The sequence below is a fragment of the Haemorhous mexicanus genome, chromosome 19, assembly GCF_027477595.1.
Source record: "Haemorhous mexicanus isolate bHaeMex1 chromosome 19, bHaeMex1.pri, whole genome shotgun sequence".
Lineage (NCBI taxonomy): Eukaryota > Metazoa > Chordata > Aves > Passeriformes > Fringillidae > Haemorhous > Haemorhous mexicanus.
Window position 1 is genome coordinate 2,724,282 of NC_082359.1, and position 21,188 is coordinate 2,745,469.

The 21,188-nt window shown below is 44.6% G+C and overlaps 3 protein-coding genes across 5 annotated transcripts in view; 1 reads left to right on the forward strand and 2 right to left on the reverse strand.

The window, feature by feature from the left end:
• Positions 1 to 8,096: 8,096 nt before the first annotated feature.
• SNRPD3 (small nuclear ribonucleoprotein D3 polypeptide) lies at positions 8,097 to 10,627 on the reverse strand. The gene is made up of 4 exons (XM_059863713.1): positions 10,529 to 10,627; positions 9,880 to 10,028; positions 9,092 to 9,284; positions 8,097 to 8,258 (listed from the first exon to the last, which is right to left on the reverse strand). The coding sequence occupies exons 2-4, from the start codon at positions 10,003 to 10,005 to the stop codon at positions 8,197 to 8,199; spliced, it is 381 nt and encodes a 126-aa protein (XP_059719696.1). The 5' UTR covers positions 10,006 to 10,028; positions 10,529 to 10,627; the 3' UTR covers positions 8,097 to 8,196.
• GUCD1 (guanylyl cyclase domain containing 1) lies at positions 10,472 to 19,885 on the forward strand. 2 transcript variants are annotated; one of them, XM_059863708.1, is made up of 7 exons: positions 10,472 to 10,928; positions 12,423 to 12,507; positions 13,961 to 14,126; positions 14,381 to 14,467; positions 14,847 to 14,938; positions 16,518 to 16,759; positions 17,234 to 19,885. In XM_059863708.1, the coding sequence occupies exons 1-7, from the start codon at positions 10,487 to 10,489 to the stop codon at positions 17,323 to 17,325; spliced, it is 1,206 nt and encodes a 401-aa protein (XP_059719691.1). In that variant the 5' UTR covers positions 10,472 to 10,486; the 3' UTR covers positions 17,326 to 19,885. The 2 variants fall into 2 exon arrangements, with proteins under 2 accessions (XP_059719691.1, XP_059719692.1); XM_059863709.1 differs by lacking the exon at positions 14,381 to 14,467.
• UPB1 (beta-ureidopropionase 1) overlaps positions 17,560 to 21,188 on the reverse strand; it is a 34,358-nt gene continuing 30,729 nt past the window's right edge. For both annotated transcript variants that reach the window (XM_059863712.1, XM_059863710.1), the window contains exon 10: positions 17,560 to 21,063. In XM_059863712.1, coding sequence (XP_059719695.1) covers positions 20,980 to 21,063 — 84 coding nt within the window. In that variant the 3' untranslated portion in view covers positions 17,560 to 20,979. The remainder of the gene's footprint in view (positions 21,064 to 21,188) is intronic.

Below are 21,188 nucleotides of genomic sequence, written 5' to 3' on the forward strand. Positions count from 1 at the left end.
AGCAGCACTCTGCTGTGTGCCAAGAAGGAAACTCGGGCACAAAGCATTTAAATGAAGGCTTGGTGAGCCAGTGCATATCTCCAAAGAGGGAGCAGTGCTGCTGAACATTTGGTCTTTAGCTCTGAGCACTGTCCCCCTAGAGCTCTGCATCAAGGCATCCCCACAGCTTTTCCACAACAGCAGCACCTCCCTAAAATGAGGTGAGACCCTCAGTGTGTAGTGCACCCCTGACACAGCTCTTCCCTGCAGAGCCCCTGGCTCAGCCCCAGCCTGTTCCCAGCCCTGCTCAAAGCTCTGCTTTCAGTCTGAGCTCTGCTACCCAGCAGGACAGAGATGAGACATTCAGCCCCTTGCAGGGGAATTCTGTGCCAATCTCTGGCCATGCCACCTGCCAGTTGGCAGCTCCAGGATCTGGAGATAAAGCAGGAAACACACTGGTTCAGCTGAGCAGCTGTGGCATGCGTGTTTATTCCTCTATATGCACTTGGTTGCTTTGCCACAGAAAGCTCCCCATGGAGAACTGGTTGTGAATAAATATGTGAAAATGCAAATTACAAAATCCTGCCACTGCTTCTTGGATGAATTTTAATGGGCTGTAACTCAGCAGAAACAATCCCAGCACACCCAGCTACTCCCTGCCAGCTCCTGATCCCATGGACAGGAGAGGGGCTCTGGGCAGCACAGTGCATCCAGCTCATCCCAGAGCTGGGAAGTGCTCCTGGCCCCCCTACAGATGAGGTGCATGCTAGAGGAGCAGATCTAGAGGCCCCAAATCTGCAATTTTCATAAAAGCTGAGTTCACCAACCAGAGAGGATGACACAACTGAAATGAGCCTTTCCTTGCACTGAATGAGAAGGCTCAGGACTCTCAGGGGTATTAAAGGGATGAGCTGCTAATTCAGGTCTCCTCACAGAGAGCCAGAGGGACCAGCTTAGTTAAGATGCTAAATCAGGGGACACCTGCCCTGCAGTGAGCCTGTCTCCTGTCAGGTAACTCAGCAGACTGAATACTCTCCTCAGGAGGTACTTGCTGCGATCTCAGCTATTTAGAGCAGCACTCAGCATCAAGACTCAGACACCAGCCTCTGTCTCCACCATTTTCAGTTTGCCAGCCTCCCCCCTCTCCGTGCAGGCTGCAGGTGGTCAGCCTGGGATGGGACCTGTGTCATGTAGCAGGAAGGAAGCTGGACCTGCAGCTGCACAGAGGGTACCACAGCCCCTTCCCCACCCCCAGCAGGTGATCAGTCTCACCACAGCTCTGGGAGACATTTAAGCACACTGTTCAGCAGCAGTCTGCTGGAAGGAGAGGTCACTGGGTGTAAAGCATCCCCTTGAAGATGCTGGTGAGCACTGTCAGCTGGGGCTCCACGGGGCTCAGGCAGCAGCAGAGAGCTCCAGCAGCACCAGCCTGCAAAGCCCAGCCACATGTGGAGATAACGAGCAACACCACAGCTAATGAGGCCATTGGAGCCTGGGAGGGAAGAAAGAACAGTTACTCCAACAGAAAAACACTTGTTCTCTCCCTGCCTAGGAGGACAACACCTTCCTTGCAACTCCATCCTGTATTTTACCTCAGCTTCTGACACAAAACTCAGGTAAGCATCTTGGCATGCTCCAGGCAGCAATGTGCTGAGCACTGAGCTCAGCAAAAGCCTCCCTCACTTCAGTGACTCTGCCTAAATAAGTGGTAATTATTTTGTTGAGGTAAGGATGCAAAAAGCAGCTGGAAGCACAGGCTTGTCTAATCTATTTTTTATTTCACACACTTCAAAACCTGTCAAGGCTCTTTTCTTTTGCACTGCCAAGGCTCTTTTCTCAACTTATAATTCATTTCTCATCACAAGCTCCAGGAAGATAAAGGAGTTTGCACTCTTTGGGGCAGGCTGACAAGCTCCTTAGTGGACAGCTGCTGACAAAGATGTCAAAAATAGAAATTGTTTCATCTTAAGAAAATAAACAAGAGAAGATTAAACATTGCCTTTAGAGATTTCTCTGCTCCCTATCAGAGGACGTGACTCAAAGCTTGGAAGAGGAAAAGTACCCCAATACAAACTCATATGCAGTCCCTGCATGAAAAAGCCTCCAAGCCCAGCCACCCCAGCTGGGGACATTATCCATAGGTAAGAGAACCTGTTTTACTGTTTACTGGCCTTAAGCAGGTGCTCTCAGGATAGATGCAGTAGCTGGTTTAAGGCTGCCAAGGAGCACTTCACAAAACAAAACAGGAACACTGCTGGCTGAGGCCAGTGCCCCAGAAGGCCACGACTGCCTCTTGATCCACTCTGAGACACCAAGTACTTGACTGTGACCCTCTGCTGCTCCTCTCAGGTCTGACAGGATCCCAGTTCAGTGATACTGATTCAAAACCAGAAGAGGCACTAAAACACAACAACCACACAGGAACTCTTCTTCAGCAGAAGAGATCAGAGGAAAGTCAGCTTTTATTCCATTAGCTCCTTTTCCCAAAGGCCAGCACTCCCCCTGCTGCATCCAAACAGGCCTCAAAAGTGAGCCACAATGGCACTGACATTTCCTTCCACAGGAGCAGCAGGTTCATTCTGCTTGCAATGCAGGGTGTATCACAAAGGTGGAAGAGAGGCACTTTACTGCCTTCTGACCAGCCAGTTCCTCAGCTTCTGGGAGGGTTATTCCTCCCAGTCCATTTTTGTGTCAGTCTGCCCCACATTGGGCACAATGATGGGAAGCATTTGAAAAGCTATCAAAAACCATGTGGACTTTATTCAACCTGTATAGTTCCCCTGAAATACATGGTGTCTCAAACACAGAAACATGGCACAGACTGTGGGAAAAAGGCCTTTTCCAGACTAGCAGTGGCAGCTGCCTTTGAGTTTCAATGTCAGACTTCTGAGCAGAGCTTTGTTCTTGATCCCCTGAAATCTTTTGGTTTGCAGAGCCAACAGTTTGATGTGTGCACCTTTGTCTGAACTCTGCTGCAACTGAAAAACTGAGCAAGTCACAGCCCATCCACTCATTTAACCAACAGCTCTTTGGGGTTTCAGTTTTTCAGAAACTGCAATGGAAAGAGAGCCAAGTGGAGGCCAAAGGAACAGATCTGATGAGTAACCAGATACTCAGAGACAACAGCCCAGAGTGTCTCCAGCTCCTCTTGCCTGGGTCTCAGCCCTGGACTGGCCCATCCCACTCCAGTATGAATCCCAGTGTTTTACAGTGTCACTGGCAGCCCCAAAGCTCCTGCTAGCACCAGGCCAGGTGCTCTGGGGCTGGGTGAACACAAGCAGGACAGCAGGATGCACCCCCAGAGCTCCTTCCCAAGGTATGCAGCTCAGCCAGGGGCTGCAGGGCCAGTAAAAGCCAGGCTCAAATGAGGCCATGGAGATAAAGTGAGATCTCCTACATGGACCCTCTCAAGAGCCTCCAGCCAGCAGCTTCAGCACATCCCATTGTATAAATCTCTGCCTAGGTTTAGGATTAGACTTCATGTATTTGGAGTCCAATTTGACATGCAAAGCCTCTAATGAGTTCCCTAGAGCTTCATCCACTTTCTCCATGTCAAATTTGGATCATTAACTGGAAAAGAAAAAAAGAAAGGTTGCAGTGAAAAGACAAAACAAAGCCAATGCTAACAGGTACCAAGAGAAAAGGAAGAAACAACATTTCCTCTAAGTACAGCCACTCCTTTCCCCAGACCTCAGCACTTCTGCTGCTACATCCAAGCTGCCCTCGAAAGCATGAGGTGAACAAGACTGCAGGCAAATGACACACTCCTGTCTGGCTCTGAGGATGCATCTGATGTGCCCTTTCATACAGTGTCCTTCAAGGGGAACAACACTGACTTTTGGCTGAGCTTTGCAAAAACAGGCTTGTTGTGGAGCTGTTTGAGACATGAGACAGAAAGGAGCTCATTTGATCATGAAGCAACAAACAGCAACACCTGTTTGTTAGAGAAAAGTGAAAATCTCCACATGCCAGTTCTGTATCTCAGCTGGGTATAGTGTCAGGGAAAAAAAACCCAATTCACCCTACAGTTTATTTGAGATTTTAGGGGAGTGTAAAGATATCAATAAACATTCTAAAATGCCACCACGTGGGTCTCTGCATTGTCACATATCAGCTTCACTGCATGTCTCCTGAGGGCCATCAGCTGCAATGCTCCAAATCCTCTCTGGGGCTGTGGGCTCCACTCCCTATTAACATTTTAGGCACCAAGGGACAAAATGTAAGAAGTTTTGCCTCACAAGCAGTAGCTTGCTCTGGATTAGATGTACCAGCATCTCTCCAGTGAGCTGGAATTAGGGCAAACCCCCAAGCACACAACAGATTTTAAGTCCCAAGGCAAGGGAAAATGAAGAACAAATTAAATGCTCACTGCAAGGAGTTCACCAAACAAAAGAACAATGATAGTGTTTTTCTGCAATTCTTTTCATTTCTCCCAGCATAACTACACATCTTCTGGATCCAATCTGTTTCTTTGCCAGGGCTTCAGCATTCTCCCTTGAATTAACGATGCTGGAAAATCTCCACTTTTCACAGACTCTGATAGTCTCTGCTGAGCAGCAGAAGGCTGCACAATACTTGCTTATGCAATGACTGCTCCTGTGCCAGGAATAATAGCCCTCTACTAGGAACAAGCAACTCACACACAAACCCCAAATACTTTTCTCATTAAACGTCTGAATTAAGTGGCATAAACCCACCCCAAACCTACCACTCATACTGCACACTAATGTCAGCCTCCAGAAGGAGTGAAATAACCCCACACCCTGGTCTGTGAGGAACAGTTACCATGAGCAGGGAAGGCTGGCACATTCTTATTCAGCACCTCCAAAATACTCTTGACTCTATCAAGAGCTCTCATTACAGGTCTAGGCAACAACAGGACACCTGGAGCAGTCAAAACACAGCTTGACCTGGAAAATACTTGCAGGCAGGCAGTGCTTTGGCTACTTCAGGCCCCAGCACACTGCAGTCATCTGGCAGCTCTCCTGTCTGCAGGTGTGAGCAGGTGAAGCCTCCTCTCACTTGCAAAGTGATCTGCACCCACTCACCCATCAGCACCTCTTCAAGGCTGCTCCATGACCATGCTTTTAAAGTGGTATATCTGTATTTCCTTCCAAAGAATCTCTGAGGGCAGGAGGGTCCCACAAAGTTTTATCTAATGTTGGAGGAGGAAGATCAGGTCTGGCTGAAATCAGATTGGTGCAAGTCCAGATGTAAATTTTTGCTTCTGTCAGGATGGAAACAACAAAGATGCCTGGGAGAACTCTTTCCCCCTTTTGACCCTTGCCTGAGAAATAAACAACTGAATCACTGACATACTCTTGTAGACCTCAGAATTCTATCCATTGCTACCTTACCAAATCATTGGTCCACTGGGACATCAGTCTTCTCATCTTCTTGCTCACATTTTACTGGCAAAAGAAATATTTTACAGGAAAGCTATTTTACAGGAAAGCTCACTGTAAAGCTCAGTTGGCAAAGAGATACAGACTGGACAGTGATCCTGACTACCAGCAGCAGAAATTCACATTTCCCACTCCATTTTGCCCTTCTAGAAGAGGTATTCTGAAGAGCATTGAAAAATGGACTAAAGGAAAGTACAGCTTTAGGATCAAATATAAGTTAGACACACCTGGAGAGAAGAGCTGCACATGTATGGGATGGAAGCACCTGCTCAGTGAGGAAAGATCCTTTATGCAAAGCAATTTTTTTTTCAAGTGATACTTTCTTGAACTTTTCTCTGGTGTTATGCCTTGTTTTCAAACAAGAGCACAAATGTGTTTTTGACCCTGGAAGTTTAGGTGAATTTCCACCTGCACCCTCCACACACCATTTTGGACACCTACAGTACAGATTCCCTGTCCCACCAATACTTCAAAGGCACCTGCACTGGTGTTATCAAAGGGGCCAGTTTGGAACAAGGCTTTGGGCCAGTGCTTGTCTCTCTCTGTCAAAAGCAGGAAATCATGGAGAGCCCTGAACCCACTGAAGAGCACGAGATTTATAAGCCCACACACAGTGTGATGGCAAAGAATGAAAAGAAATGCTGCAATCTGTGATTAAAAAAAAAAAGTGACAAATAAGTGCAGATGTTAAAAACAACTGCATCTCTCCTTAGTATCTGCCATCCCAGGGAAACAGATAGCTTAAATTACTGAACTGAGGAATCTGCATTATCTAAGTGCATTAGCCCAATCAGCCAAGTACCAGGAAAGCACAGCCTCAATCAGCAGCTGGAATAACCCAGCCGTGTAGGAAGCCAGCACTCAGGGAACACTGAAGAAGAAAGAAAATAAGGTGAGTGTTTTCATGCTAGTTTATAATAGCCCTTGAGTTTATGGACTTTATAGCAGAAGTCACATTTCTTGCATTTTTCTTTTCCAGAGGGTTCTGGTTTCTTGAGCTTCATTCTCTTCCCAACAGAGCCATCTAGTGGGTGAGACCTCATCTGTGAGAAGGAAATTCTCATTTAGCACACTGTAATAATACACACAGCACAGGAAGGCTCTGGGAAGCAGCCTGTAAAAAGCCAGCAGTCCAGTTACTCCAGTCAGAAATTGCTAAGTGACATTTGTCTTGGCTGAGACTTTCCTACCAGTGTGAAACTTCAACATTTTTAACACTAAACTCACAGTATCTTTCTGAAGAGTTCATCCTACTCAGCCTCAACCTGAAGCAACAGTGCAAAGCTCTTTGTTTATGTAAGATCCAGTTTCTTCAAAGCTGATATGCATTACAAAAGTTACTCCAAACTTCTTAGAGCAGATACAGTTGGTTCCATCAAACCTCCTGAGGAGGGTTACTGTTTCTCTCCAAAATTCGTGGTTGTCCCCCACCCTCAGCACTGCTGAATGCCACATCCACTGCTCCTGAGAGAACAGCAGCTTGGCATTGCTCAAGGAGGACAGGAACTTTAGAAGAGGTGAGCCAGTCCCCACCAGTGGAAATGGCCCCTGTTTGTGAGGGCTGCCATCTTTTGGACACATTCCTCGTGAGAGGCACAAGATGACACTACAATGCTTTTAGAGTTAAGCTCAAGTATCCCTTACACACATTCTAAGGATGTTTCCATTGTAAATATTTAGGATCACTACCACCCAGAAGAACATGCAGCAGGGCTTTCCCTAGAGACCAAATACAGCTTTATTTACACACAATTCAACAAGTCAATACATTAGTTCAACTTTCCTGTCTGCACACAAGGGAGAGTCTTCACAGCATCCAGGGAGAGAAGCAAGAGCAGCTCTTTTGTGTGTGTACAGACTGGTAACTGACCATATGCAAGGACCTGATTAGGTACACAAGGGTTACATTGAAACATTTCAACCATTTAAGTCAGTAAAAACACCCACACTACACTTCAATGAAGTTACAACTGCATTTTGCTTCCTGCAGATCAGCTGATCTATACACAACTGTGTGTAAATAAGATCAAAAGCTGAAGCTGATAGTGAGTTTTGTTCAAAACATCAGCATTTGGATTGAGCTGTGCTTAATGGACAACTATTATAAAACTTTCCTCATATACCTGCACTGCCTTTCAAATCTACAAAGCATTTCACACTTATGCAGGAAAACACCTATTTTATGTTCTGTCATTTTTTTCCAGACACAGGGAAAAACTGCTAAGAAAGTCAGAATTGTTTTTTTTCACTGCAAATATAGATTCAGGCTATCAAAGTTGTGTGCTCCTAATGAAAAATTCTTCCCATATCCAAAGAGAAAGATAAGAAATGCAAGAATACAAGTTCAATATAGAGATCTGAAGATGGCCCTCTATCTATTGTTGTCCATATAAAGCTAAAGAACACAGTGCTCTGCTTCTCAGGAAGCTGCCTCTGTTTTGCTGTATTTTCCATAAATGCAGCTGCTAATAAGACTTTATAATGTATGACTTAAAACTCTTCATTAAGAATGACTTCTAATTTTTTAGAGAATAAATGACAGCAGGACTAAACTAGAAAAGGGAAACAATGATCTTCAAAAACCAATGCATCGCACAAAGTGGTCAAAACTAGATAGAATAAAGTCCACTAATTTCCAAAGGTGCCTTGAGTTTGAAATCAACCTACATTGTATTTGCCCAAGAATTGTCCTGTCAGGTAACAGCAGACGAGTTTTTGTCAGAAACATTTATTAAACAAAACTGATACCAATGCACACAGAGTCAAGTTAAAGCCCCTAATAAAAAAAAAAGCAATTCAGCCAAGACCAAAATTATCTTCGCTTCTGGAAGATGTTGCCACGACCCATACCACGGCCTCTTCCTCTTGCAGCCACTGAAGAAAGAAAACATCAGGGATGACATGAATTTGACATAGCTGCATATTTATCTCAACAACTGACAAGCAAAACATCAACAAAACTCAAGGTCTGTTGCTCAGAAGAAGCCAGGAAATGCTCAGAAAGTGATGTGAGAGCAGGAAGAGTTCTGTGAGAAGAACCAGAACCTAATGGTCCCACAGTCTGGCTCCTCAGAACAACTGCAGTAGATATTCATATATCTCATGCTCCTTCTGACACACAAATCTGTGTCACCCCAGAGATTTGGAACCCCACGCTCTTGCAAGGTTTTGTAACACTACTCAGTAGGTTACTCCCCCACACAAATGTTACTGCACGCTGAAGTTAACCAGGGACTTTGTGGCACATGACTGTTACTCAACTACCTAATACCTAGACTGATCCCCTGAGGAAGGCACAAATGAGAGTGAACTACAGCGAAGGTAATAATTACAGCTTCGCAGTAGCATCTTTGTAACTGAAGCTGTTTTCCTACAACAGCTCAACAAGAACACCCCAATCCTTCCCTAAGTGTTTCAAACAGCTGGTGGCCACAATTGCAAGAAAAAAGAACTCTTTAGTTTAACAGAAAGGCTTTGTTTAACAAGACTACTCACTACCTCTAAATTACGGCAGCATCAATACTACACATTCAGGTAATTGGGACAATTTGAGTCTTGACTCTTACTGTAAGATAAAACATACAGAAAAACACTGTATGAACCAGTAATCTTTTCACTTCTTGCTGCTTAATCTCCTCAGTGACAGAGATGAGTTTTCCAGATCTACAGAAAAACAGGGGGAGGGACCATGAACAAAGTGTACATACCTTGAGCTTTGAGAATAGCTGCTTTCCCTCGCCCAGCTCCAGAACCCTGGTTTTTATTCTTCATGCTCTTTAGCATAGGAGCATTCTTCAACATATCTGGTAAGATAAGGAACCGTATCTTGCTGCCCCTGATGTACACCTGCTCGAGCTGTGCCACCCGTCCATCTCTGTAGGTCACTGTTATGTTGGACATCTGGAAGGGAAAAATCAGTCAGTGCTCAGAGAGGCCTCAGCTTGACACAAGGCACCATGACCATTCAAACACAACCAAGACTTTTGCTTTCTCACCAGTTTACAAATTAGCTTCATCAGCATCATTATTTTTGTTTTCTTATACGAAAATAACTTTAACAAAGGTATTTTAGTACTAACTATTAGTAAAGCATTCTGATTTTAACGAGCACTTGCCTGGAGTCAAAGGCCCTCTTGGAATGACTACAGTAATGTGCATTAAATAAGCTTCAGTTTCTTAAATCAAAGGTTTTCTATTCCTATACTCAGTGGCTTTAAACAACGAATTCTGGAGAAGCACTGTTCAAAGGACAGACTCTTAAAATCTCTGATCCTACTTACAGGGTTGCCCAATCCTACTCTGAAACTGGAAATAAGCTCTGGCCTCTTTGGAGCATTCTGTAATGCTGAATCCACTTTACCACGGTAAAAAACAGCAACAGTACAGGCTTTTTTTATATCCCAGAACTAAAAGCAACAGTCTTGTAATCAAGTTTTCAGCCTTCCAAGACCCAGATCAGCCAACCTTCCCTCCATCTTTGTGAAACAAAAGATACCTGACAATTCATGTTGTCTTCAGCTTCGATAAGTTTGCCTCGATAAACTTCTCCTGTGTTGGTCTCACAGGTCACGATGTGGCCCTCGGCCTCGTGCAGGACCTTGATTGGCACTCCAATCGACATGGCTGCAGTGCTGTGCTCTACACCTGAGGCACAAGGAAAACAAAAGCTTTTATTACAAAGGAAAATGTAGAATAAGCTCCAATTACACAATCCATCATCTCTTCCATTAGCGTAAAGCACCATTTTTCTCACATTTTTAACACAACCTGTGTTTTGACTATGCGTCAATAACACCTCTCTAGAGACATGCCCATGTAGACTTTGAACACCAACAGCAGGTCTTTTCCAGGAAATTCACTTTTCAGGACCACAAACCCACTCGTACCTCCATGGGAAGAGCCCCAGGTGGATCCCATAGCGGTACGGCCCCTGCGAGCCCCGCGGGCCGCGCTCGGGGCCGCAGGGCCAAGCCCCGGGCCCTTTCGTGAGGGAGCCGGCGCCACCCCCGCCCTCCCGCACCTCGCCGCTCCGGCCCGGCCCCCTCCGGCCCCTCAGGGGATGCGGCGCCGCCCGGGCACCTCCCCAGTGGCGCCATGGAGCGATGGAGCCCCGCAGGGAGCCGGGAGCCCCGCGCCGCACTCACCGCCCGCCCGCGCCGCTCTCCCCTAATGGCCTCCGCCGCCTCCCGCCCTGCTCCGCGCGCCGGAACCGGAACGAGCGCTGGGGGCGGCGCGGCCTCGTCCCGTCCGCTCCCGCCCGGGGCCAGCCCGGCAGCCCCGCGGTGCCCCGGGTCCGGGGCAGGGCTGCGCGTCCCTCGCCCGCCGTGTCATGCCCCTGCCCGCCCGCACGCCCCGCCGCTCTCCTCGCCGCCACGGCGCAGGGCAAGCGCCCCGGGGCCCGGCCCCCCTCAGCCCCCGCCTCCGGGAGGAGCCAGCGCCGGGCCCCGGGGCCGCGCCGCCGGCTCGGCGGGGCCGGCAGTGAACGGGCGGCGGGTGCCGCCACCGCCATGAAGAGCCCCCGGGAGGCTGGCGAGCCGCCGCCAGGTCAGTGCGGCCCGCCCAGCCCGGCTCGGGCCGGCGGGGCCTCTGCGGGCAGGGGGCGGCGGGGAGGCGGAGTCCGCCCCGCGGAACGGGCCGGGGAGAGCGCCCGGCGGGCGGCGGGGAGCGGGCGGGGAGCGCGGGCCCCGCTGGAGCTCCCGGCGGCCTCCCGGTACTGCCGAGCCGCGGTGCTGCGGGTTTGGCCCGCAGCAGCGATGTGGAATTACCGGCTCCGTCGGTAAGGTCGGGGCGGCGGGGAGCTGGCCAAGCGCAGAGGGGTTCGCAGGGTGAGTTACAGGCACGGCATAGACGGGCTGGTCTCTCGTCTCGGGACAGCCACAGCCATCGCTGAAGAGCTCTCGGTGTGTTGGGAAACAGGTGACTGGAAGCTGGACGACCAAGGAAACTTGTTACTGCTCTCTCAAGCTTTCACGTACCCCTCGGTTAATGTGGGACTTGGTAGATGAATTTATAAGACTGAATATAGCAACTGGTATGCCATTCTTTAAAGTCATGATTAAACAGAGGCACAACTAGGAAAAATATAACAACATTATCTAAAAAGTTCTATAGATCGTATTACCCCAAAACTAAACAAATCCACGTGATGTCAAATGCATTTTTATTCCCATCATAAAATGTAGAGGACCTTGTTAACAAGACTTCTCAAAGGCCTTTTCTAGATCAAAGGTTATTGAGAAAAACTCTTTGTGATTAACTCATTTTGGTTAATGCTGAAGTAGCAGTGACAGGCACAACTCTTCAAGTCCTGCTAGTGGTGAAACTGAAACCACCGTATTGCCAACTCTGTAAAAATACAAAACTGAGGCAGAGGATGGAGTTTGTATTTTATTAATTTTCCCTCTCTATTGAGGTTTTGACGGAATTAATACAAAAGAACAACTGGTGCCACTTGCGAGTTTTAACTTGTTTTGTTTAAATTCTGTAAAATACCATCCCTGAGAAAAAAGACATCTATAGAAAAGGTTTAAATCTGTGGGGCTTCTAAGAGATTCCTGCCCAGAGATCTTGGTTATGTTTTCTCCCAGTTTGGTGGAACTCCTCTTGTGGCACAGAAGTACAATCAGACACAGGAGAAAAGATGAATACCTGTGTCTTACCTGCTGTTATCCAGGAAGAGAGACAGATTCAGTTGAGGTGTGGTGGGTACATCACCCCAACAAAACAAACAAACAAACAAAAAACCAAAACAAAAAAACCACAAAAACCCAAAAAAAGGGAAACTTCCAAGGGAAAAGGAGTGGAAAGCCAGTGATCTAGGAATGGAATGGAACAATAAAGGAGTATGAGATTAAACCAAATGCTTACCTGGACAGAAATACTAAATGTATGTTCCCCTAAGAAAAAAATCCACCTGCCAGTCAGACAAAACCACGTTCCTAAATTTCCATGGCTGTAGTGCTGAGAACGGGCTGACTTTTAGTGGCATGGAAAAACATTCCTGTATGCATTGACATTGTTTGTGTCCTGCTCACACAGTTGACTGCATCCAGCTGAAAGTGCCAGTGATTCAGCAGCTGTACCACTGGGACTGCGGGCTGGCCTGCTCCAGGATGGTGCTTCAGTAAGTGGCTCTCTTAGAGTGGGAAATCCCATTCCATGGGGAGGGGTAGCAGGAACAAATCCCAGGGAGAAGAGGTGTGTTGAAGCAGCCATGAATTCATTCTTAGGAGAGCAGCAGTTTTGAGGTACCCTTGGACAGTGACTGCTGCTTGGGCCTGGCCCAGCTCTCCAGCAGGAGCAAGGGAAAACAAACTGAAGGGAACTTCGGACCCTATTGAATAATTGACTAATTACACAGATGCAGAATACCTAAGCAGCTCTATGAACTTTGCTGGCTGGCATGCAGAAGCTCATAGAAAGTGTTGCCTCTTTCCTGTTGTTACAATTAAGAAATGATAGTTAGCTGTGACTCATCTGATTCCTTTCTGTGTTTTCAAGTGATGGGTAGGTGTATCCCAGTTTATGAGTGTGTGCTGTACCTGTACTATCTCTGTCCTGCTGAGCCCCAACCTGTGGGATGAGTGTTTGTGTTCCAGGAGTAGTTTCAGCTTCAAAATTGTGTTGCCCTCTGGGGTTTTTTGTTTAGTTTTGGTTTTACCGTTTTTTGAACTAGTAGCTGTCCTGCTGAACTCCTCTTTCCTTCCACAGAGGAACATGAGCTTAGGTGCAGGAGAAATACCTATTTAGATGTCCACTTAGTAGATATGAAGCAGAAGATTTTCATTTCTCTCCATCCCTTCTGCCAAGACGTTAGTCCGTGTGCTGGTAATTTCCCATCTTGACTACTGTAACCTCTATTCCCTTTACCTCTTTGCCACTCCAGTCTGCCCAAAACTCAGCTTCCAAGATTAATCTTCTTACCCTGCTGATCTGACCTTGTTCGCCTTGCATCCTCAATTCCTGTTGCTTTTTATTTTTTATCATTTACTTCCATTTGTTTTCTTACTTTCAGAACTCTGTAGCTACCTTGCCCTGCCCCTTTGCAACCTGTCCCAAGCTTCCTCCTGACTTCCATCTCCCACTTTCTTCCTTTTGTGTCTTCAGTGCCTAAGACAAGCTTCCTTTCAATATTTACTGAATTCCTTTATGGCTCCTCCTTTTACAATCCATCTATAGTGTGAAGGAAGTTTTAGTCTTTAACTCTTCTTTCTGTGTTGGCTCTAATACACTTGTACATTACACTGTAAACCCTTCAGGACAGAGTTCTATACCAGCTTGACTCTGGTACAGCACCTGTACACTTTTAGCACTCTAAAACAGTCAAGGCACCACACATTTACAATTTTTAAAAGTCAGCAATAAATCCAGTTAAATATTCCCTATTCCCTTCCTTAAATTTCTGTCTCCTTTGTGGGTTGGTTTGGTTTTTGTTTTTTTGGTTTTTTTTTTTGTTATTTCTTAGCCAAGCCTGTTTCAGTTTTTATGTGCTGTGATGTAGAGGCTTGGACTACAGCATACACTTTGCTTTTCCTAAGATCTGTGCTTCCCTTCCCCTGCCTTTCTTGATACTATAGGTACCTGAACCATTTGGACAATGATGAGTTTCAGAAAGCCATCCAGGAACTCCAGTTAACAAAGAGTATCTGGACTATTGACCTGGCCTACCTAATGAGGCACTTCGGAGTTAAGCATAAATTTTGCACCCAGACACTCGGAGTGGACAAGGGCTACAAAAATCAGGTCAGTATTCTCATCTACAGGGGGTGAGCAGGCCTTGAGTGTCATGCTGTAAAAGTTCTGGTGTGTTACTGACAGTCAACCACAGTTAATTTGACCTACTGCCAAAACTGGCACCGATCTGTTCCAAAGGCAATACGATCTCATATTGATTCCATCTTTTGACTTTTTAAAAAGTTTGCATGTAGTGTTCATGAAAGGTTCCGACCTATTTGACAGCCTTGGAGACTGAAGCCCTGTATTTATCTACAGAACAGGTACAGCCTGGGCAGCAGCAGTGTTTAGCTTCCACACTTTCCCCACCACCGTGCCTCAGCCTTGACCTGGAAGATCCACCTCTAGAGGTGAGAGGGGAACTCAGCCTCCCATCCACTGAGAGCTTGGCCTCTCCAGGACTGCCAACAAGGGGCCAAGGAGGGCCTGTAGCAGTGGTGACTTTATTGCAAGCTCCTGCCCCGTTTCCCCTGGGAAACCAGACAGGCTTCTCTTATGTAGGCAGCTGAACAGACACTGGATAGAAACTGCAACAGTAACTGACCAGGAGCAAATTTAATTTGGAATTCAGAGCAGAAATCCTTGTCTTGTTTCCACTGAACTAAGGGAGAGATCTTTGATCCTATAGCCAGAGCTCCAACTTATGCAGGCTCTTGCGAGCAGGCTCTTAAGTGGTGGATTACCCAAGGTAAACACCATTCCAGTTCAGAACTTCTGTTATTTCCACAGTCATTTTACAGGAAGCACTTTGACACAGAAGAGAATCGAGTGAATCAGCTCTTTGCACAAGCCAAAGACTGCAAGGTGCTGGTGGAGAAATGGTAAGCTGTTTTCTTTCTCTTTGGAGATTCTGCTTTTCTTGGAGGCACCAAGCTAAATCACTGAAAGAGACTGAAATCAGGCCCTAAGCCTTTTTTTACCAATTAGTGTCTTTCTCCTATATCTGTCTTAAAAAAACCTCATGCACATCAAGAGCTAATAATGAAGTCTGAAGAAAAAATTAGTCATGATGCAAAGTGATAAGAAACTGCTGATAGGAGCTGGCTATGTTTTGAATTTGGTTATCCATTACACTTAGGCAGTAGGGAGTGCCTACAACACTCTAATTGGCCATTGTTGGAATTAAGGAGAATGCTATGTGGGTACAGGACTCATTGTTCCCAGAGCTATGCAATCATTATGGATCTCTGTTCCCAGACAAACATGCAAATTACAAGTTAGCATAGGAGCTTTTGCCAAGGAGATCATGAAATAAGGAACTCCATGAAAGAACTACAAACCCAGAAGAAATGGAAAAACTGCAGAATTTTCATAATCAGCAGTGAAATTCTATTGGGGAATGACTAAGCATCCAACTTGAGCCACATTCCTTTTTATAGGGAAGCTGGATTTGGATCCCTGCTGTCAAAGTGGGGATCCACCCCAATGATTAGGGGTAAGGAAAGAAGAGAGGATATGTGGCAGCCACAGTAATATTTGAGTGCTGGAGAGTAACTTATATTTAGCAGAATCAAGTGTCCTTTCTATCATACATGGAGTCACCTTCACTTTAATTAATAAGCTGTGACAGGAGAGAAGGGACACACAGTCCCTCTTGCTTTTGCAGTCTTGATCAAGGCAGGGACAGAGGGCATATCTACCTGTGCAGTACTGAGGCTGGGCCATCAGAGTGGGGAAGTGACACTGGGAAGGATTAAATAAAAAGCACGTGAGTTCAGTCAGGTGGTGCACACAGCACAGACACCTGAAACAGATCCAAGAGATGAGTTTCTCATGCATATGGAACACACCATCTGCCTCAGAGAGGGACAGCTTTTAACAGATGAGGTTATAGGTGATGTTTGGTGAACACTTACTCTTTGTAGAAATAAAACCCAAAATATGAGGCAATTCAAAACTTCAGCTAGGAGAATCACAATCAAGTGTGACACAGGCAAATCTGGGTACACCTTAAATTGGTTAGTGGTTACACAACATTTAACCACTCAGTTGATAAAGATTTGGTGTTTCAGAGATAAGCTTTTCTAACAGCAAGAGAGAACACTTCACTTAAAATTTTCCTACAACAGAAGTCCCTCAAGTTACTGAGTGAGTTGCCAGCTCCTTTAATTCTCTTCTCTGGGGCACCTGATGTGTCATCTCAGATTGTGTTACTGCAGAATCCAGAGCTGTTGCTCTGCACTTCAGCAGCAGCAATGAAATGAAAAGGCTGGAAATGCTACAGGTTCTGTCAGGCTTTGTTCATGGCAAAGCCAGCAGGGTTTAACAGCAAAGAGCTGTACCTATGATAAAGAAGTATATCTATAGTGTATCTATAAGGTGCCAGCTGCACTGTCCACCATCAGGCCCTTTCTTTACATCAGCCTCTTTCAGTAAGTGTGTCTGTTTTTTTCTTTGCAGCACAGTAACCATTCAAGACATCCAAAACCACCTGTCCCAGGGTCACGTAGCCATTGTCCTTGTGAACGCAGTCCTGCTGCTGTGTGATCTTTGCTCAAGTCCTGTCAAATACTGCTGCTTCCTTCCCATTGGACAGAAGTGCTTCTGCAGGAGCCCTGACTACCAGGGCCATTTCATCGTGTTATGTGGCTACAACAAAGCCTCAGGGAGCATTTACTACAACAACCCTGCCTATGCTGACCGTGAGTAGCCTGTCCCTTTTGGATGGATTCTCAGCCAGTGCATTACTAACGAGTCTGACAGAGCCACAGCTGCACCTCCCCTCACAGTGCACAGGCATTTTAAGCATCCCTACCCAATTTGTCAGGAGGGGTTTTGCCATGTTAATTAGATCAGTGCTGCATTTATTGGTGTGATTTTAGTTGAAGAATTCAGATAGGCATTCTAGCAATCGGCTTGTCTGGCTTTCAGATGGGCTGGTGAGAGATGCTGAAATGTCTATGTGCAGAATATAGCAGAAGGGCCAGTTTGGTACCTATCTGCAGCACTACTTCACTGAGCTCTCTAAGGTGAAAAATCTGAGTAAAGCTGTAACCTAAGCTGCTGGGTGTAGTCTCTGTACTAGTTTGGTTTGTGGATTCTGTTACATCCCATGTAAGAACCTTTCACTGGCAAATCCTTCTGAATCTTTTCTAACATTTTGTTCCTCCTTCCAGGAACATGCTGCACCAGCATCAGTAACTTTGAGGAAGCCAGGACAAGTTATGGCACGGATGAAGATATTCTGTTCATCTACACAGACAGCTGACACCCACCCACACACTCCTGCTCCTTCCTGCACAGCCTGCAGGGCAGCTGGCTGCTCGTCTCAGGACTCCCCTGCACACACCTCACTCCTGGACTGCAGTGGGACCTTCAACAAGGGAGGCTTTACAGACATTGACAGGACTATATTGCAATGCTGTCTTTACCTTTTTTCTTTTTTTTTTTGATTTTGCAATATCTGTCTTTGGTTTTTTCTTCCCCTAATTTTCAAAACTGCACATTTGACAGCAGTTCTAAAATACAGGCCCAGAGCCTGTTCACTTTCAGCTTATTTTCAAATTAAATACATAAGAAAAAAGCACCAAATTTATGAATTTCAACACTTGGTAATATTTGCATAGGTTTAGGTAAACAAAGGAAAAAACAGAAAATACCTGCTTCTCTCTGTCAAAGCATGAAGGGCTGGTCTTCATACAAAAACTATGGATTTGAAGTTCAGCAGAATATTGTAAAGGGAAAAAAAATAACTTAAACCATTTTTAAATAACAAAAAAATGCCTTGCTGGTTCATCAGTGTTGTTTGCAATGTAGGAAACTTCCCATCTACCACATTCACAGAGATTTAGCATTTATGCAACTGCAATACTGGAATTACTCCCTTGCACTACAAACTCAATCTCTTTTGGCTAAATCCTCTTGGATGACTGCTCAGAGCTCCATATTGCTCCAAAACTTTAGGTGGAAAGATTTTATTTGCACTTGGAAGTCTGTAGTGCTTTTTGCAAAAAGCTCTGAATGTTATGCCACCCACATGTGCCAGTTTCTGCAGAATCCATTCTAAATATGAACATTCTAAATATTTAAACTTATTAAGCAAATGCAGAAAATTATCATCCACACTAATGGTATATATATTTTATGTGTAAAGTGTAAATACCTGACAGCATCTACTGCATTGTATCTAAAATGCTAAATCATAATTTGAGCCAAATTTTGCTGTTAGTATTAGTTCAGTGACATTCTCAGAAGAGCTAAAATCAATTAAGGAAAGAGGAAATACACACATACCTTCTACAAGAAGGCAGGAATTTAGATTGTTCTGGCTCTTATACTGCAGCTGTATGTGGATTAAGTTGTTGCTATATTGAGACGTGAAGTGAAATTGGTAGCAGCCCATTCATAGCCCTTTCCTCTGTTACCTGAGGAGCACTCTGAAGTGTAAGAAAAAGCCACTTATTTCAGCTTCATCCATCCTAATTTCTTATAAGTCTCAATCTTCAGTCCTGCCTATATGAAAGTGAGTAGAAAAATCAGCACTGACATAAAACTAGGAAAATTTGCACTTAAGGCAGAGATCCCACATCTCTGGCATGGTTTTAGGAAAAGAACTGTTCAAGTTCTGAAACTGTGTGGATATAATAAATAGGAACCTACTTTCAGCATAGAAAGTTTTTTTAGCAAGATAAACATTTTTTTTATCAGTTGTTACTAACTGAAAAGTATACAGTGTTGATTAAGTACTTAGTAGAATCAAGAGTGATCCTTTGTACAAAGGCAAAAAAATTATAACAGACATCTAAAATGCAGTAACCCTTAAAAAAATCCAAACAAAAGTGCATGACAGGAAGTTTTGTGTGTCAAATTTTGCTTGTCATTGGTGAAGTTTAAATATATTCTGGCAGTGATGAGCAACAGGTAGGATGTGATTTGTGTAGAACTGGTCCATCAGTGCCACCAGCAGAATCCTTCCAGAAGAAAGGTACAAAACCTGTTGTAGGTAGTGCCTTTCAACTCCTCCAAAGTAAATAACCAGAAGACCCCTGATCTGGGAATTTTTATGTCCAGGGTCAAAATCGTGATGTTTGATTTTGAGAGAGTGTGTTAGCTCTGTTAATAATTAACAGGTATGGAAGCTACAGGCTGTTAGGGTACCTCCTTAACCCATGCATTTTCAGGTAGGTAGATCATTCAATACCATTAAACTGCCACAGGATTTATCTTAGAGCAGGCTTGATTAGTTGAATAAAAACAAATCTTACAAAGGCTTGTAACTGGCATTCAGCATCTTACTGTTTCCATTACCAAAAGTGAATCCTGGGTCTACAGAAAACATGAACTTAAGGGCAGGCTTAGTGTTCTAAGTGCACACACAGGTGTAACAATATTGACAGGTAAGTGTTGGGTACCCAGGGTTTAAATGCTTCAACAGAACTGAAAGATAAGCAAAGCTGTCTAAGCTAGTGCAGACAAAAGGAGAGGTCCACTACAACAGGATCTCATACAGCTGCCAAATGGAAGATGGCTGTGAGAGATGAAAACACAAGAAGAAGCAAAAGCCAAGTGAAAAGACTGAGTATGTGACTCAAATTCAACTGAAAAAGCAGCTCACTGCACAAGCATCCAGAACACCTGCATTTTCTGGAACTTTGTTTCCTATTACAAGACTTGTCCTATTACAAAACACTCTGAAAATGTTCTGTTGCTTTGTTTCTGTCAGGATGTCAATAGCAAAGGAAGGGGATTTTACATGCAGGGATTTTATACATAAATATATTTTTATTTGTAATTAAGCCATTCTCAATAAAGGTTAAGCTCACAAATAACCTGGTAACAACGTAGCAAGTGCATTTATTAACAAGTTTATTAGAAATAACATTTTTGAAAATCTGAAATTGTAATGTAGTAAAACAAAAACAAGAGTTCAAATATTTATTACTATTACTAACTACAAATTCATAGTTGCTGGGCTGTAAATTGTATTCAGTCTGCATTGCCTGAACACTCATTGCCATCACCCAAATCATATGAAGCAAAATTTCAGAATACTACCTAAGAACACTAAGTATACTACTAAAATTTCAGTACTACCTAAGAACAGCAAATGTATCATAACTACCTTTATTCCAGAGCTGGTTTGTATACTCTGCAGCCGCCACATATCCTACTGGAGTGCAGCCCCAGGGAAGCAGTTTCCTTACCCATCCTGAGCTTTCTGTTCACAGTCAAAAGCATGCAACTGCCCCAGCCTTGCCGGTGCACTGGCCAGGGTCTCTATTCTGCTTCCCTTCAGGGCACTGAGCTTCAGAAGATACCAAAGCATCTCCCTGAGCACGACTTCTGCACCTAGAAGGGGCCCAGCAAAGACACTGCTCCAGCTGTGCTTGTGTAAAAGGCAACAGAACCAAAGCAGTCCTGCTTTACAGCACCCACAGCAACTGGGACTTGTGGTACATTACTTAGCTGTAACTGAACTGCATCAAGTAGTTTGTAAGCAGAAAAGGCAAACAAAACCCAGATGAAAACAATTTCTGCCTCATTTCTCCCTAAATTATGCACTTGGGCAGAGGGTAAAAACCAGAAAGCAGAAACAGATGTACAATGCAAAGCTTACGTAAAAATTTTCATGTCCTCTGAATTCATCCCATCAACTATCACAGTACACTGTATCTACTCTACAAAAACACTGGATGTATTTCTAGCTAGGAACAACTTTAGACTCAGAGTAAATGACAAACACTTAAGAAGCCACTTTAAATTCTTTTACATAACATAGTTCTAACTCCTCTTATTTAAAATTGGTTACATGAAATTAAACTGACAACATTAAAACAGCAACTTGTGATTCATAGTAAAGCTATAATCCAACAGTAACTTTGAATTTGTCTTGTAACATTTGAGTGTAATGAGATGCTCTCTCTTACTCTTTGATGATATTGGGTATAAAGAAAGGCTGGATTGCTTCAGCGAGCTTTTCTGCATACATTTCATATCTACCAGTCATCTGGAAAAGAAAAATCAAAGCTTCAGTTCTTTCAAGTAAGCTACAAAAGTACTTCAGTAGAAAATATTTATATCCACTGGCTGGTTCTTTCTATGACAATATATGATTTAATTGTCCCAAACATC

Coding starts and splice junctions, on each gene's coding strand:
- SNRPD3 (XM_059863713.1), bottom strand. CDS start 10,005: ATGTCGATTGGAGTGCCAATCAAGGTCCTGCACGAGGCCGAGGGCCAC. Junction 9,285..9,879: donor AAGACAACATGAATTGTCAG/GTATCTTTTGTT, acceptor TTTCCCTTCCAG/ATGTCCAACATAACAGTGAC. Junction 8,259..9,091: donor AGCTATTCTCAAAGCTCAAG/GTATGTACACTT, acceptor TTCTTTCTTCAG/TGGCTGCAAGAGGAAGAGGC.
- GUCD1 (XM_059863708.1), top strand. CDS start 10,487: ATGGAGCCCCGCAGGGAGCCGGGAGCCCCGCGCCGCACTCACCGCCCG. Junction 14,127..14,380: donor ACAAGGGCTACAAAAATCAG/GTCAGTATTCTC, acceptor TCTACAGAACAG/GTACAGCCTGGGCAGCAGCA. Junction 14,939..16,517: donor AAGGTGCTGGTGGAGAAATG/GTAAGCTGTTTT, acceptor TTTTCTTTGCAG/CACAGTAACCATTCAAGACA.